This window comes from Fulmarus glacialis, unplaced genomic scaffold, assembly GCF_000690835.1.
Source record: "Fulmarus glacialis isolate BGI_N327 unplaced genomic scaffold, ASM69083v1 scaffold11721, whole genome shotgun sequence".
Taxonomy (NCBI): Eukaryota; Metazoa; Chordata; class Aves; order Procellariiformes; family Procellariidae; genus Fulmarus; species Fulmarus glacialis.
In genome coordinates, this window is record NW_009192161.1 from 21,792 (window position 1) to 38,819 (window position 17,028).

The following is a 17,028-nucleotide window of genomic DNA, read 5'->3' on the forward strand; positions in this document are numbered from 1 at the left end:
TGCCGCAGACAGCTCCGCAGTCCTATTTTCCCAGCAGAGGACAAGTACTTCCCACAGCAGTTGCTGATTTGTATTTGGGGTGGAAGAATGTTCTCCCAGGACAGTCTGGGTTACGCTGGTTTGTTTTTCCAGCAGTTTGTCCCAGTGTGGGTGTTCGTGGAAAGGAAGGCGGGCAGTAAGCTGTCTGCATGGCCAGGGGAGCCGGGCTGGCTGTGCCTGCACCGGGGTGCCCGCCTTGAGCCCCGCTTTGCCCCCCCGCCGCAGGCAGGGCTGAGCTGCAGGCAGGGCCGAAGTGCAGGCAGGACTTCTTTCAAACTGCTCTGGAGGGTTAGTGGCCTTGGAAACTGGGTACCCTCGGTCGGGTAACCTTTGCCTACCGCTGCTCCAACAGGCATCTGGTGCCCCAAAGAAGCACCAGGCTGAAGCTGGCTGCTGCTGTGTGCACTGGCGAGGGATGCTCTCGAGGCTGCCCGGAGCGTGGCCCAAACATGAAATGTGCTGCCAAAAGTGAGGCACTTGTGTATGCGCCTTCGCTGTGCCTCCAGCAGGTACTATCGTTCTCTCAGTTTGTGGCAAAACTTGTTTCCTAAGGGATTTTCCTACTCATGAGTGGTGAAGTGAACCCCTTTTCTTGGTTTGCAACTAGCGTGTGTGCTGGTCAGAAAGGAACAAGCTGCCAGTGATTGCAAACTGCCTCGTTTGACTCATGCCACGAGAAAACATCCATAAGTTGGATTTTGTACTTAGAAGCTGTTGTCAGCTGCCACTTGGGCTTGATGTTTGCAGCACTTGGTGCCCTGTGTGTTGGCTATCGGAGGCCTCTTCGGAGAGAGAAGGGTGCTGAAGGAGAGAGAGGAGAGGGTTCCGGCCCCGTGGGGTGGGGAAAGGGCCGCACCTGGGAAGTGGTGTGGCCCTTCCCGCCCTGTCCCCACAGGCAGTCTCCATGCCCCCGCTATGGTGGCTGTAAGTCATGCCGGGGGTGCCTGGTTGATGCCACATGGGTCCCTGTCCCCCTGTGCTCCCAGGATGGAGCTGCTCAGAGGCACTCTGCAGCCGCAGCCTCGGGCTGCCTGGCTCTCCTCTTGCACCACGGCCAGAGGGCTGACCAGGGCTGGTGACCCTGAATTGCCAGGCTCGTTTTCACCCCTTTTTTTCCTTCTGGTGTAAATGGCACTAACTCCTAAGAAATCCTCAGTTGTGCCTCTTCCTTGCTTTCCTTTTTCCCAGCTCTGGTCAAGCTGATATGCTTTCCTCGTCCAGCCCCTCAGGTTGGCTTCTCCAGCCAGGTTGCAACCTAAGCCCTGCCAGTAGCAGCAGTCACTGGAAGAGGTTTTTTTTGGGACTGTAGCTGTAAGGGGAAGGTGGACAGTGTCCAGTAGGGAACGGGAGCTGGCAGCATCCCGGGGGGGAGCAGGGATGGAGGCTGGGACCAGTCTGCCAAGGTGGGGACCTGCAGGTGGGTGAGCAGAAGTGTCCCTCCGGCAGGTCTCTGCCACGGTCAGAGAGGGAAGTGTCCGTCCAGCTCTGCCCTGTGCAGGGCAGCAAGGTGAGGGCTGGCACTGGAGACTTCTTTGACAAATTCACAAAAAAACTATCGGCAATGCGAGATTGTTGCCAGGGCAGCCCTTTGAAATGGAGAGTCAGGTTAACCGACGGTTTGTCATCGGCAAAGAAAAATGAGGAGGTGGTGGTGGTGGTTTTAGAAAGCAGTTGCCGAGTGGTTAGGAAGAGCCTGTGTTCCTGCCTGCCCGGGCTTCGCGGCTGCGGCTCCCGTAACCACTCCCTTAATTGGGAATATAAAGAAAACAAGAGTATTTGATCTGTCGGCATGAGAGAGTAGATTCAGCTCAGAAAGCAGCAGCTGCCTGGTTGGGATCAGCAAACAGATGTTTTTCTTTGTGTGACTGAAGCTCCTGCCCCCTCAACGAGCTTAAAAGAACAACGAGCTGTATTTATACACTTGTATAGTAGGAAAAGCAGTTCCCTCACTTGGTTGCTGTTTGCAACAATTTAGTTCTTTCTAAATTGCTTAGTGTTTAGCCTGACCATTACGCTAATTTTGAAACATGCTATTGATACCATAGTCCTTCAAGATAATTTTGCCAGGATTGAAGAATCATTTCTGCAGGGCAGTGCTTCTCTTGGGGCATATTTATATCCCTTTTAGGACTGAACATTACTGAGTACTGTAATACATTGACTGGGAGTCTATGTTTTGTTTTGGCTGAAATTATTTTGTCAGGAAAATCTGTTCACAAAGAGCATTGGTTTAGGGAAGAAACAGGAGTTGAGAGGGGTGGGATTTCATCTACCTGGTGGGAATGAGTTTTCTTTGTGGTGTTTCCTAGGCGTAGAAAGCCACACTGACAGACCTCTCTCTGGTTCTCTTCCTTTTTTGTGAAGGATTTCACTATGACTCTGTACTTAAGGCACTACTGGAAGGATGAGCGTCTCTCATTTCCCAGCACCACCAACAAGAGCATGACCTTCGACGGCAGGCTGGTGAAGAAGATCTGGGTCCCTGACGTCTTCTTTGTGCACTCCAAAAGGTCCTTCATTCACGACACCACCACAGACAACATCATGCTGCGGGTGTTCCCCGACGGTCATGTCCTCTACAGCATGAGGTAACGGTGCTGCTCCTGAACACCCCTGGGGGCTTTGCTGTCAATTTTGCTCCCAGCAGGGCTTTGGTGACCACCAGGACTGCTACTGCCAACCCTCCTGCTCCCACCGCTGATGCACAGCCCTGTTTCCAGCATGTCCAGTACAAGGTGCTTCTCAGGAAGCTCCAAGAAACCATGCTGTGGGCAGTAATAGGGTAATCTCCTCCTGGGGGAAGCATTCCCCTAGTTCTTTGCAATCAGAGGAGGGCTTAGTCGAGCGGGAATGTTCATCCTGGGGTCAGTGTGTGATTAAACTGGAAGCTGCTGATATACCAGATGGTAACCTCTATAATTATCCTATTTTGCTTCCTGTTTGTCTAGGAAAACTTTTTTTTTTTCCCCCTGGTGTTTGCATGTTGATGTAAAGGCTTAAGTTTACTGAAGCTGAAATGGCAGCATTAAAGACACCCTGTAGTCCCTGATTTTCTAGCAGGTTTGTTGGCTGGAAGAATCCTGAGGAAAATCTGTCATGACCTAAAGAGTTACCCGGCCTGCGGGTGTACAGAGATCATGACTGTGGGTTTGCAGGATTCTGCAATACACAAGGACATGGAGGCTTTATTCTCTAAACTTCTCTACCTTATTAGAGATTCCAAAAATACCAGAAAAATCACCACTAGCAAGTAAACTATCACAAAATCACCACTGGCAAGTATACCTATGATTAATAAAGTGAATGTATATATCATGTTACTACAAATTACTGTCAGCAATCAATAATATAGCATCAATAAATCATATAGCAACAGCCAATAACAGCAATAACCAAGTAGGTATATTCTATTACAGGTTACTACAAATGTATCATTAGTGGAACAACATTAACAATATAACAGCAGATATGATAAATAGCTTATATGTATGTATAATACTGGTATCAAGTGATACCATCACCAAGTGAACCAAATCATCCCATGGGTGGGAGTACAAACAGAAACAACCCCAAAATTGGGCCCAGAGGGGGACCAAGGAGACAACAGACAGATCCTTACTTCAGAGATGCTCTACATCACAAAGTCTGGAGTCAGCCAGGCATCCCCAGTGAGAGTCCAAGAGCTGGTAGACAGTTCTTGCAGCGAATTCAACCTGTTTAGGAATGGAAAAGTACGTGCAGCATGGGAAGTTCTCAGAGAGAGAGGCTCCATTTTGGATAAAAATTAAGTCTTCCCTGTATCACAGAGACATAAGAGGGTGTAGGACACCACCACTTCGAGCAGCCAGTTGTGCTGTTGATTTCTGTTTTTCACCTGAAACAGCCAATAGATGATGAAGTTTTTTGTTCTTTCAGACCACTTTCTATTTTCCAGACTGTTTTCCACCTTTTCAGACCATAACTTGCCATTACAGGCCCTTGTTTTTGTGCTTATTGATGATATCTCGGGACGTCTCAGGTTTCTAGGTACCCAGCTTCACTTCGAAGAGGCCGGCTGCACTTCTCAAGGATGCTGCAGCTTCCCAGGCTGGCAGGCCTTTCTCTGTCAGTGTTTTTCAGCAGACATTTTCTTTTGCTCAGTAATTTTCCCCTTCTAACCAGGGCACCTTTAAGGCTACTCGCATCAGCATCCCAGCAGATTTAATTTCCTTCAGAAGAATGCAAAAAGAGATGCAGAGAAAAATACACCGCCAGAGGAGAAAAGCTTGAGAGGTCAGACAAAAGAACATTTCCCCAGGGCAGAAAACCTGCTCTCAGTGTACAATGACCTTTGTTTTGTAACACAAGGATTTCTGTTCTAGGATCTTTCTGGAACTTATTCACTTCAGCTATGGTAAAATAATTTTCAAAAACAAGGAAAGGTTTTTAATAAAGTTTGATTTGGGAGGCTATTTCTCTTTAAAGAATGAGCATAGTGGGCAATATTGTCCCAAGTAGGACAATATCCCACCAAAACAGGGGGCTCTAAATTTCACTGATTTCATAGTCCAAATATAATTCTACTGAATTTATTTTAAAAAACTCTGGACAAATTATTAAAATCACAAAGAAATATGTGTGTGTGTGTAAGAAAGAGAGTACGCACCGTATGGCCACTTCCTTTTGCCTGGTCTTAATGATGAAAATCCCGTCTTGATCAAACACTTGGGAACACTTTCCCTGTTCTGAACCCATTTAATAAAGCCATTTATTGCATGAAAGGTCTGATTACTCACACCTTAACTAAGCACCTAAAGACACTGTCTATTTTATTAGAACTGGATGAAGATGAAGGTGCCACGTAGCAGAGAGACGAGAAGGAGAAAGAAAAATGAAGAAGGAGGTTAGATGTAAGCTTGGGTCAGCACTGAGGGGAGAAGAGCAGGAGGAGGGTAGGGACCTTCTCTACAGATTGTAACTGAATATCAGTTTCCATTGCTCACGTCCCGCAGTTCTCGTGCGCTGAAGCCAGCATCACGCCACCAGTTAGCAATGCTCAACAGCCAAAATGAAGGAACAAATATTTTTAATGGAAAACATTAGCTCTGCTCAGGTCTGCTCATTTGCCTACATGCAGAGTTTTTACTTTCAATGTTTTCTGTGAACTGTCGAGGAGGTGATGTGACTTTCTAATGTTACCCCATGAGAGAGAAGGATGTGAGTAACCACAGCTGACTGCACAAGAGTTAAATGGATAATTTGATTCATAAAATCCAAGGAGAACAAGAATCTGTGTGATATTTGGGCCTGCTGGTGGTTAGGACACTCAGAACATGATCTGGCTGCCCAAGGATGGGTGTCCAGTGGCATTCGAAATGTCCTCCAAGATATCTCAAGATGTCTTGAGATATCTGCATGGAGTTGGCACTAGGCTTTAGTTGAGGAATATCTTATTGACAAGCTGAGTTTCTGTGCTGCCCCTGACTAACAAATTGTTAATGACCACAGGTTGTGCCACAGTTTAGGTAACCCCGAGGAAAGAAAGAGCACATTGTAATGAGACTCAGTTATGCAATGTTTAAATGCTACACACAACTATGGGAGGTCATTGCTATAATATACCTTCTAGAGCATATCCCCAAAAAGCTTCTTTAAGTTTAGCTCATACGGCAAAATTCTGCTCTAGTTTTATAGTAAAAATGAACAGTGTGTGCTTTTCAGGGGTGATGAACGTGTAGGTCGGAGTAGGATTTGGATCACAATCCCTTGAACAGAAGAAAAGTTCTTTATCAACATCTGCAATGAATCTAGAAAAAGGTCATGGCCAACATAAGTTGGCCTCTGAAATGATGACTCACAGCTGATTTGCCCCTACTAAACGGCGTGCTCCACTGCAAGTCTGTCCAGAAGAGAAAGTTCAGTGACCCACTGGAAGACTTGTTACGTAACGTTGTGCACAACTGGACTCACTTAAAAATAGGAGCTGTGATTGCTGCAGCTCTTTAGCTAAGACACGAACGTAACAGAGGCAAATCTCACTGCACCCCCTGCCCTAGAAATACACCCCCCATATTAAAAGAATTTGATCAAGGACTGAAAGAAACTGGTTTTGCCTTAATAATGTATATACTGGAGGAATTTTCTGGCTTGCAATAGGGTTGGTCATGTTCCACAGGCTTGGGTCATTGATGGAGTGACTATGGAGGGAACTGAGCAATGGGGAAAATGAGGAAACCTTAATCAAACTGGACATAAGGCAACCTTCAAATGTAAATGATGAAGTTATTTTATGTTGTTGTCTTGTAAAGAAATAGTTGGATATAAAACATGGTAGAAGTATCCATACTGACATCAGTATTACTGTAATGTTCAAGATAGTACTTTAGTTCCCTGATAGGTATTGAAATTACAGCTTCCTTTGGAGTGTCTGTGCATAATCCATCTCACTTGGACTTGGAGAATTGGTAGGCATTTTCCTGGGGATTTTATGCTAACATTATGCATAATTGCTGGCTTTAGAGCTGCAGAATGATTTCTCTCTGTCAACATTCTCTCTTCATTGCTCCTCATAGAAACCAACCTTTCTCATTTTCAACTTCTAGGATCACAGTGACAGCAATGTGTAACATGGACTTCAGCCGCTTCCCCCTGGACTCTCAGACGTGTTCTCTGGAGCTGGAAAGCTGTATGTTGTACCTGTGTTTCTAGCTAGACATGCTCCACGGCTGGCTGCACACACATGGACTGGACACATTTCAGATTACAGTCTGTTTTAGAGCCCAAAAAAAAAGTTCACCAGAGTTACTGGGAGTCTTTCTATTGACTTACTGTGTTGTAAATCTAGCCCTTATGCTGCAAGACAGGGGAATTTGCAAGGAAAGCATCCTTGTATGAATTTTAGTAGGTGGCACTTTCAAAAAAACACCAATAGAAATGTTCAACATACACCAGTTCTCAGCAGCTTGCTGATGAGAAATCTGGGGAAGAAGTTTTGCTCTGTTCATTGCTTCTGACAGGAAGGTGGTGCTTTCAAGTGTCACAGTAAAAAGTTGGGTATAGTGATCATTAATTTTCTCCAAATTTCATCACCAATGTGATTTACATATGATATAATCCTGATCCTGCAAACACTGTGACTTGGGCTCAGCTTCTTTGGGAAGGAGTTATTCTGCAGAGAAATTGATTTGAACAGTAAGATTTTCACGGCTGTTCTGTAAACTTTCTTCAGGGTATGCCAAGGCTAACATCTAGTAATTTTGAGGTCCTCCCAGATATTTAACTGAAATTTTCCTCTACAAACAACAGAATCGCAGAATCATAGAGTAATTTAGATTGGGAGGAGAGTTTTAAGTTGGTCTTGAGGTCAGCTGCTCCAACACCCTGCTCAGAGCAGGGGGCTTTAGAGTGGGTTCCTCAGGGCTGTGTCCAGTTGGGTTTTTAACATCTCCGAGGTAATGGTGGCTCCACAACTTTTCTGTGCAACCTGTTGAAATATTTGACAGCCCTCATCCTGAAAAAGTTTCCTTTTACCCGCTTGGAAAAAAATCCCTTGCTGCAGCTGGCATCCCTTTCCTCTTGTCCTTTCACTCTGCATCTCAAAGAAGAGTCTGAGAAAAGCCTGTCTCCGTCTTCCGTATGACCCTCAGCAGGGCAGCAGTTGGACCCCACCAGAGACTCCTCTTCTTCCAGCTGAACAAACCCAGCTTCCCCAGCCTCCCATCTTATGCCATGTGCTCCAGCCCCCTGGCCATCTTGATAACCCCATTCCTAAAAAAATACCGAGTGCGCTCACTAATTCTTTAAGTTTTTCATTTACAGTCTTCAAATATTTCTAGATTTTTGCTTCAAATCACACCTGTCGCTTTTGCTTTTATCATTCTAAGGTAGTCTGAGGTGTCTGTGTTTCCTCCTTCCTCTAAATTCAGGCATTTTACCCATGACTATTTCCTGAGTTATTCTTACCAGTTAGCAATTACTTGTCTATGATTTTTGATATGTGATGCTCAGAAAAGTACCATTCTAGCTGTCATTTCATTACTGTGGAGTAAAAAGAGGATGTGTTTCCCTGAATCAGGATGACCTGGATTTTTTTTGTTGTTGTTGTTGTCATGGTACATCATATGGCAAGATCTTTTTAACTCGCTGTTGTTAGCAAACTTATTTGTGGTCTTACTTCATGCCAAAGATGCCTTTGTGTTTGTTAATTTTGTCTGGATCTATTAACTTTTGCTTCCCCTCCAAGCTAAAGTCACATCACATCACGTTTCTCTGATGCTGTATTGGAAAAATGGGAATGAATCTCTGAAAACTGACGAAAAGATTTCCTTGTCTCAGTTTTTGATACAAAAATTCCACACTACATCGAGACTGGCTTTCTACAGTAGCACAGGTATGGCCTTTCCTGATCTAATGCTATTGCTAAAGCTAATGCTGTATTAACTACTTGTGAGAGAGCTCTTGGGATTATACGTCACTGAAATGTAGTCTCCACGGTCTGGACAATACATGTTTCGAAAGATCAGTTTCTCTTTTCAATACCCTTTAAAAATAAAAGCTCAAAAGAAAGATCTTGTCTCTCTGTGCCTACCATCCAGGCTGTTCTCACTGATTCTGGCTTTCCTCCTCTCTTAAAGGTTGGTACAATCGCCTCTACATAAACTTCACTTTACACCGACACATCTTCTTCTTCTTGCTCCAAACCTACTTCCCTGCCACCCTCATGGTCATGTTGTCCTGGGTGTCCTTCTGGATCGATCGCCGAGCAGTTCCTGCCAGAGTCTCTTTGGGTGAGAGCAACTGCAACAAGCCACGACTGTGTGAAAATCTTTGAATGTGGAAGTTTTGGCAGGAAAGGGAACCGTTCATTTTGATGGTTAAAGATATTGGGCAAGCAAATGTTTTTTATCTGATGATTAATATAATGTAAAACTTGCAGTTTGTCTTAAGTCCTTCATCACTAAGCAGTCCTCCTGATCTATACTTAGCTCAGGACAAAAAGGGCTGTGGTTTTAAACATAAAGTTGGGCAGAGAAGAGAGGTTTCAGTATTTATGAGTCAATGAATCAAGATTTTTCCCTGTTGTCCAGTCCTGCAGTTCTGAGACACACATTGTCATCAGTGAGGGTAGAATTTCACAGGAGTTTAGGCACCTACAGGGAGTTAAAGGCTTCTGTTACAATTTTCATGAGTGCCTTTCATGAGCAGGATCCTGCCATGTCCCAGCTGCCACAGCGGGTGTCCCAGCCCAGGTATGTGTCTTCCCAACCAGCCAGCACTGGTGCTGTGGCCAGTGGCTTTCTCCTGGAGGGTGCCAATGATGTGGCACATCTTCACAAAGCTGGGAAAGAAAAGCAGCAAGGGATCTAATCCTATCAGCACCTGCAGACTTAGGTGTCCCTCCATCTGGTGTCCCCCTGGGGACACTCAGGGCATCTCTGTAACATCAGGCCTCAGACAACAGCGGGGCAGTGAAGGGAACGTGGCTTTCCTCGCACGTCTGCAGTGTTGAGGATGAGAGGCCACCAGCCTCGAGGTGAGGCAGAGGTTGGGTTTCTCCTCTCCCAAGGGTGCCTCGCACTGAGGGTCCAATGTTTCTGGGGTGGGGAGGTGTCTCATTTGAGGGAGTGGGAAAGTGAAGAAGCAGCTGCTTGAAAATCCTGCACACACCAATCTGCCTCTCTGGACATCTAAAACCCATCAGGAGGAGCTTTGTCTACATCAGGACTGGAGGAAATTCTTTCAGCTGAGCATAAAAAGAGCCGATTTGTTTATCACTCCATGCATAGGTTAGAGGAAGGCAAAAATAGGAAAAATCTCTGAATGTTAGTATGTAAGGCTTCCAATACTAAAAGCATAAAACCGGTATTTTAGCCCCGCCAGTTTGTCTCACTTAGAGAGCTATGCAGTGCAGCAAACATATGAGAATTGGCAGTCGAGAGTCTGCTCCACTGAAAGAGATGTGTTCAGTGGATATTATTTTTTAAAAAATTAGATCCTGATGAAACGTGAACAACAGTGGCTGTGTTTACAGTGTCACTGTTTTGAAATGGCTGAAGTAGCTATGAGTGCTTTTTGGCTGTTTTCTCTACTTAAGTGGTTTTGGGAACTTGTAAATATTTTTCTCTCAATGACGATTCAAACAAAGTATATACTATTTTGCAGGATTTTATCTATATCTGTCTAAGTATATATATACACACATACACATGGGTCTATATATACATATTATAAACACACACACATGCACACATCTATATATATAATACAATGGTTGTTGTTCAAAGCTTTTTGATTCCCACAGCCTGAACTGTAGATAAATATTCTTAGAAGTAAAAACATAAAGCCTTCTTTTGCTTTGTTTTATGCAAAATATTTTATCATTATTGCACATCCCTTTTAAGATCAGTGGTTTAGATCAAATCCTCTTTAGCTGTGACCAAAAGTCAATACTAGGTTGCTTTCTGGCGGTGCCGGTAACACAGCCTGGTACAGCTAGGAAACAGGAGTCCTTGTCACCACTGTTCTTAGCAGACCCGACTCTAAGCACTGTGTTAAAACCCTAGAGGTTAACGAGGGAGTTAAGCACTGTTCCTAGCAAAACGATGGCTGCTCCGTTGCTCCTCAAAACTAAACCCATCATGTGCACAGAATTGCAGGCAGTGGAACAGTTCTGCATTGGCAGGAGAGATACTTATCACAAATTTATTTCATGTCTAACATCTTTTATAGCATCATGCAGAGCATAATTTCTGTTTTTCTTGAGACAGAAGCCTTATGGACTGTATCAGTCAATAATGTTTATTTCTCTTGGTTCTTTCCAGGGATAACCACCGTGCTGACCATGTCCACGATCATCACTGGGGTGAACGCCTCTATGCCTCGTGTTTCCTACATCAAAGCAGTGGACATTTACCTGTGGGTCAGTTTTGTGTTTGTCTTCCTCTCAGTGCTGGAATACGCAGCAGTGAATTACCTGACTACGGTGCAGGAGTGGAAGGAGAAGAAACGCCGGGAGAGGGTGAGAAAAACTTTTGCTTTGTTCATCCATTTATTCCTTTTTTTCTTATAGCTGATTTGGTTGTTATATTGGTTGGTTTGTGTCTATAATTGGGAAAACACTGACATCCATGGGTGTCTAATTGGATCCGTTTAGACTGCTCCACTTCAGGCTGAATTGCTAACACCAGAAAAACAGTAGTTGGTCTCATGGGTCTTCATAGAAACATCAGAGAAGAGGAGGGTGTGATCTGAACTGGGGAAGACTGCAACCTGGAACTGTGTGGGGATGACAAGAGGGGGAAGTATCAAACCTGATACTTCCCTGCAGCTGCCACAATTGCTGTATTTTTAACCTAAAGGTGTTAGAGCAAATCCATTTCCTCCCTCTACAGTCAGCTTTACTCTGGAAGCTGGATTCAATGGATGTAATAGTGGAGTTTTCCCCCATTACCAAACACAAACAACAGTCAGCCAAGTTTTTGCTTTTTAATGTGCTATGAAAGGTCTTGTCCTGAATCCTTGGAGTTTTTCAAGACCTGGCCAGATACAGCCCTGAGCAACCTGGCCCTGCTGTGAGCAGGAGATAGGACTAGAGTCCTCCTGAGGTCCCTTGCAGCCTGAATTATCCTACAGACCTGTGAGCCCTTCTTCTTTGTAATTAAACAAAACACTGTCACCTTTTGAACACTAAGGCTTGGGACCAAATTTTTTCAGTTCCCACACTCCCAGAACATCACCATGTTTTACAGCTTCTTTCTTCCCATTGGGATCTCCCCACATTAGTTCACAGGTAACATTGGTTACCTACTGCCTTTGACTCCTGGAGAAATTTGTATCAGCCTTTCAGAAATGCCAGTGCAGACATCATCTTTCATATGATTTGACCATGACATTTCCTTCTCTGAACTACTCTGTTGGCTTTGCATGTCCTTCGCTTCCCCTTGCACTTCTTCCTATGACTTCCTTAAAGTACAGAATAGACCACCTATCAGCCCAGTACCTTTCCTAGTTGACATCTCATAAAAAATTTAGTTAGATACATTTTTAAAAGCCATTGAAATAAATTCAACGGTGACAAAATTTTACCTCTCTCCAAGGCCTTCTCATCAATAGTGTGATTCTGGAAAGCTACTTGAACAGGTCCTGAGTATCTTGATTTATCTATACCCACATCCTAGTCCCCACCCAGGGCCCAGCGGTTCTCTGCAACACAAGGTAGAGATGCTCTGTGCAAGCACAGCGAGCCAAGTGTGTCTTACTTGCTGCGTGTGAGCAGTGGTCTGTGGCCTTTCAGCCAGCCCTGCTCAGACTTCCCATGTCCAAAGAAGAGGGCGTCTTGACAGTACACAGGAAATAACAAAAATCATCCTTGCTAGGTTCAACTTGCTTAGAATAAACCTGTTTGTTTTTTTTTTTTAAAGGCAAAAAACTCTCTCCTTTGTCTTTAACTGTATGAAATGAGTTTGAGAGGGATGAAATGAGTTTGAGAGGGTTTATTACTGTTCTGCTAAGTTTTCAGGAACGTTTTCCCACATCCAGTGATGGCATAGCTTGTTATTTATATAACAAATCTGCCCTTTATTGAGTCTTGTGCATTGAATTCTACATTCAGCAAAGGTCTTTTTACTACACAAGGTAAAATATTCTATTCAGTCTTCAGCATGTGACAATATTAATCCTCAGCAGTGGTAATGGGAACAAAGATAATAAGCAGCATTAGTTGAGGGGATTGTGGCAGACTGTAGGTGAATGCTGTTGAAGAAGCAGAAGAGACGTTTCTCATCGTAAATGTAGATCTTGTCAGCCAATGCTGCTCCCCTATGAAGGACCCAAAAAATCCTAATACGAATACGTTAGGCTGCCCAGAGAAGAGCTTTAAGTTATGTCTACATTAAGAAATTAAATGTGCTTGGGACCAAGGCTGAGGGGCATGGACAATCTAAAACTAAACCTTCTTTCCCTCAGAATCAGAGTGGTTGCTGTGAACTGCCTGTGGCAAATGGTCTGTGGCCCATGGTTATTCCCAAACCGTACCTGGGAACATTTTGATGCTTGTTGACCTGTACAAAATTCAGGCCAGAGACATTTCTGACACTCGAATAGTATTGTTGGCTGAGTTCCCGTGCCCAGGGAGGCTCTTTGGCAGTGTATAATTTATTAGTGTAGACATAGACTAAAATTGCTGCAGGGTGAAATTATGTAGCATACTTCTGCATGTATGTGCCTACGTGAAGATGGGTGTAATTTAAGACTCTGCAGAGGTGGGTTTCTAGTACGTTAGGCTCCCTTGTCCATAGGGGTGACTGTCATCACATGTACACGAAACCATGGGAACTGTAATTTGACCTGGGGGCTAAGAGTAAATCTGCAAAATTTCTTTCTCTGCTGGGTCCTGCAGCAATCAGCTTATTGCCATTAACCACTTTCCCTTCTACCCACCTACCACCTCCTGGACCTGTCATCAGTTGATGATAAAGAACCTGATGTAATTCTTCCCTGTGTTGTTTTGGTGTTGTTTTTTTTTTTTTTGAGGTACACTCGCTTAGTATAAAATATGTCTTAAAACCCCACTGATGTTCAGCTGCACCCATGGAGTGCTCCAATATATATATACTTAGTTATTTTAGCTGAAATTGTCCTTGAAAACTAGTCCTTGGAAAACCCACACATCGAAGTTAGTGGAGGAGGGACTTGAGGGCAAAGTATTATTGGGTAAGGAAAGCAGTCTGTGGGGAATCGGAGGCAGGAACTCCTAACAGAAAGGAGGTTTTGAAGTCCATTTTTGTTGCATACAAATATATAATCCATATTGCTGGGACAGAAAACCTGCAGATTTTAAACAGTAGAAGACAGTATTTGCTATTCAAAATTCTACCTGTATTCATTTTTCAGACTTGTGAGATGCATGCTGGTGCTGCTGAAGTCAATGCAAGTTTTGACATTAACTTCAACAGAGCTGGGATTTTACATTAGGCTTTTAACCGGTCCTCTCCTTGGTTTAAAATCAGATTTACAAAGAAAACGTGTATTTGTGAAACCAGAACTTGGCCCTTTTTTTGCATAACATGTACTGGATAAGCCATTTCCACAGATAAAACTGCATCTTGTCCTTGAATATTTATAAACACAAGGACTGCAAAATAAGGAATCTTAAGACAGCAAGGCTGAACAGAGCTAGCTAAGAAAACCTTTTGGTTAGTTTTTATGTCTGCTAAAGCATTTTTCTAATCTTTTTTGAAGCTGCTTGTCCAAGCAGTGTAGCTAAACCATGTCTCTTCTTTTGGAACACAAGCAAAAAAAAGTTACTTTTTTGTTCAAAGAGAAACTTACAGTATCTCAACTAAAATTTCAAGCTCAACAGTTTTCAAGCTGTCTGTTAATAGAAAGGCATCATTTCTGTTGCTAATGTGTTCTTCCAGTATCAGCTATATTTCTTGTTTTTGTTCCTAGTTTCCATGTATGTGTGGAATACCTCATTCGAAAACTATGGTGCTGGATGGAAACTACAGTGAATCTGACGCCAACAGCCTGGCAGGGTATACAAGAAACCAGATGGTCGCAGAGGAAGAAAAACAAGAAAAGATGGTTGTGCACTTAGCTATGATCAATGAATCTAATTCATCAAGGAAGAGAGGCCTGAAGGGCCATGTGGGCTTGCGCATCATCCAGAACACTCATGCAATTGATAAATACTCAAGATTAATATTTCCAGGCACCTATATATTTTTTAATTTGATATATTGGTCTGTCTTTAGCTAAGCATGCTGGCACAGCAGTGACTGAAGCAGAAGACCTTTACAAAACTCTCTTTTGTTGTTTCTTTTTCAGTCTAATCTGGATGCAAAACCAGAAAATTGATTATTTATTGCTTCTTTGGAAAAGCGGGGGACACATCCTCCAGTGGGCCACTCCATGCACAGGCATCATGCAGGAACCTGCTGTGCTGGTTGCTTTCCAACCCACACCCCAGCTCCCGTTTGCTTTATGACATATGTAATTTCTCATACTTGAAAATACGTGCTCACCATTCATCCGAAAGGTGCTGTATGTTCATTTGGGGCCGGCCACGTTGGTGGTGCCTGCTGTGCAATGGACAACCAGAGACAGTGCTCAAGTGGGCTGTCAGGGATTAGACAAATGCAGCTGGCAAGAGGAGGTCTGGACAGTGCATCTCCTGTAAGGGAACTGAACGAGGCCTTTCCTTTTCAAAATCTCTGCTTTTGAGCAAATCCTTTTATTTTTCTTTTGCATATGAACATCATATTTCTTTCCATTGGTTTATGAAGAAGACCTAATTTTAGGGTCCAAATTCTGCTTTCTCTGGATGGGACCTTCATCGATACCATCAGGACAGTTGACTGGCCAGGGTCAACAGGGTTGGTCACAGAGTGCAGGTGGTATGTTTGAGTTGGTGGTCATTTTTTTTCCAGATTAGAAGAGTGATGATGAAGCAGAGCAAAGAAGCCCACAGACTTACAGAAGATGGCTCCCAGGCTACAGGGGTAATGAAAACAGGGAGGGTTAGGCATGTGTTCTCCGTATAACTTGAGCACAGCACATGATATGTAGCACCTGCCCTCTAAAATGAGAAGGGAAGCTGATGTGTAGCATGTACAGTCAGCACACGGTGAATGGGCAGTGTCTCTGGGATCATCTTTCTCTCTCCAGAAACAGAGAACAGTGTTGAAGGCAGCACTGGTGGCTTTCAAGGATTTTCCTCACTCCTGTGAAGAAAGTACAGCCCACAGAGAAACTGTATATCCCACTGTGCCTCTTCCAATCAACACATTGTCTTTCTGTTTAGGCATTTTGGATCAAGAGGGAGAGATGTCTGCCAGAACCTCTCTCTGCAGAAACATAGGCATGTCAGAGATTAAATGGCTGTGGGATTCAATGAGACCCTGTCTCGCCTCTGGTTCCAAGGTTGATGTAAGTCCTTTGAAGCTGCTGGAGAGCACTGTAACAAGCTTCTATGCTTGGCATTTCATTTTTCATGCCATGGTATCTCCCTTTCCTTTGCTAACAATGCTGACAGCAAAACCCAAATGTAGAAACATGATAGCAACAAGACAATGATGTCCAGGTTTGTGTGCTCCTTATTTTTAGAAAACGCCATGACTTTTTGTCTGTGGTGGAGATTACGTTCATCAAAACATTTGGTTACCAAGCTGAAACTCAGCAGGGCAGAGCTTGAAGCATGAAGACCTGGGACTGAGGTTAGAAGCTGACTCAATGATAAAATTAACTTATACATCTGACTGGGGTTGGGCCATGAGGATACAGATAAATCACATGAATAATGGAAAAGCAAACAAAAATACTAATAAAACCATAACTATTTGTTGGCATGTGAAATTTTCTGCTTACCATAGCAGTAATTCTTATGTCCTAAATCTCAAGGGGTGTAGAAGACGGCAGGGAAGTGTCAACTCCGGGCTGTCAACAATACCCAGGTATTCCCTTGTGCCTCAAATATTGCTGCCTAAGTCACACTGATGGTTACACTGATTTACTGGAAACAAAATTGATGAGAGAAACTAAAATTAACAACTGTGTTCCCCTTTCATCAGCCATGTTAATAACTGACATGAATGGGGTTCTGTCTAGTCATAAAAGTAAGAAAATACAGCCCTGAAATCCCTGGCAAGAAGCGGAGCCATGGGAGGACAGTATCTGAAAGGAAGGATTGCCCCGTATCCCAGCCTGCCACTTCTCTCCTGAGCCACCAGGTCAATGCATCTACCACACATCGCTCTTCTTGGAGCTGAAACCTGGATACTTCTCACATCGACAGGTGGAGATCACTACAATAAAGATGCAAAAAATATTGAAGAAATAGCCCATTCATCTTTTGAGAGGTTAAAGCCTGGACATAACAGTGTGCATCCTTCAGCATTAGCAGTTTTGAGTGTAAACCAGGAACCAACGCTGCAGCTGCGCAGCGACAGCGCAGCGAAAGGACCTTTGCTGGGGGAAGGCAGCAGAACTGCACCACGAAGTCACCAGTGCGGG

At 43.9% G+C, this 17,028-nt stretch overlaps 1 protein-coding gene across 1 annotated transcript in view; it reads left to right on the forward strand.

The window, feature by feature from the left end:
* The window catches only part of GABRR2 (gamma-aminobutyric acid (GABA) A receptor, rho 2), a gene marked incomplete at its 5' end in the record, with an annotated part of 35,836 nt that extends 21,061 nt beyond the window's left edge, over window positions 1–14,775 (forward strand). The window contains 6 exons of the mRNA XM_009586954.1: window positions 2,404–2,627; window positions 6,621–6,703; window positions 8,267–8,407; window positions 8,652–8,804; window positions 10,839–11,035; window positions 14,467–14,775. Of these exons, the coding sequence (XP_009585249.1) occupies window positions 2,404–2,627; window positions 6,621–6,703; window positions 8,267–8,407; window positions 8,652–8,804; window positions 10,839–11,035; window positions 14,467–14,775 (1,107 nt within the window). The remainder of the gene's footprint in view (window positions 1–2,403; window positions 2,628–6,620; window positions 6,704–8,266; window positions 8,408–8,651; window positions 8,805–10,838; window positions 11,036–14,466) is intronic.
* Window positions 14,776–17,028: the final 2,253 nt, after the last annotated feature.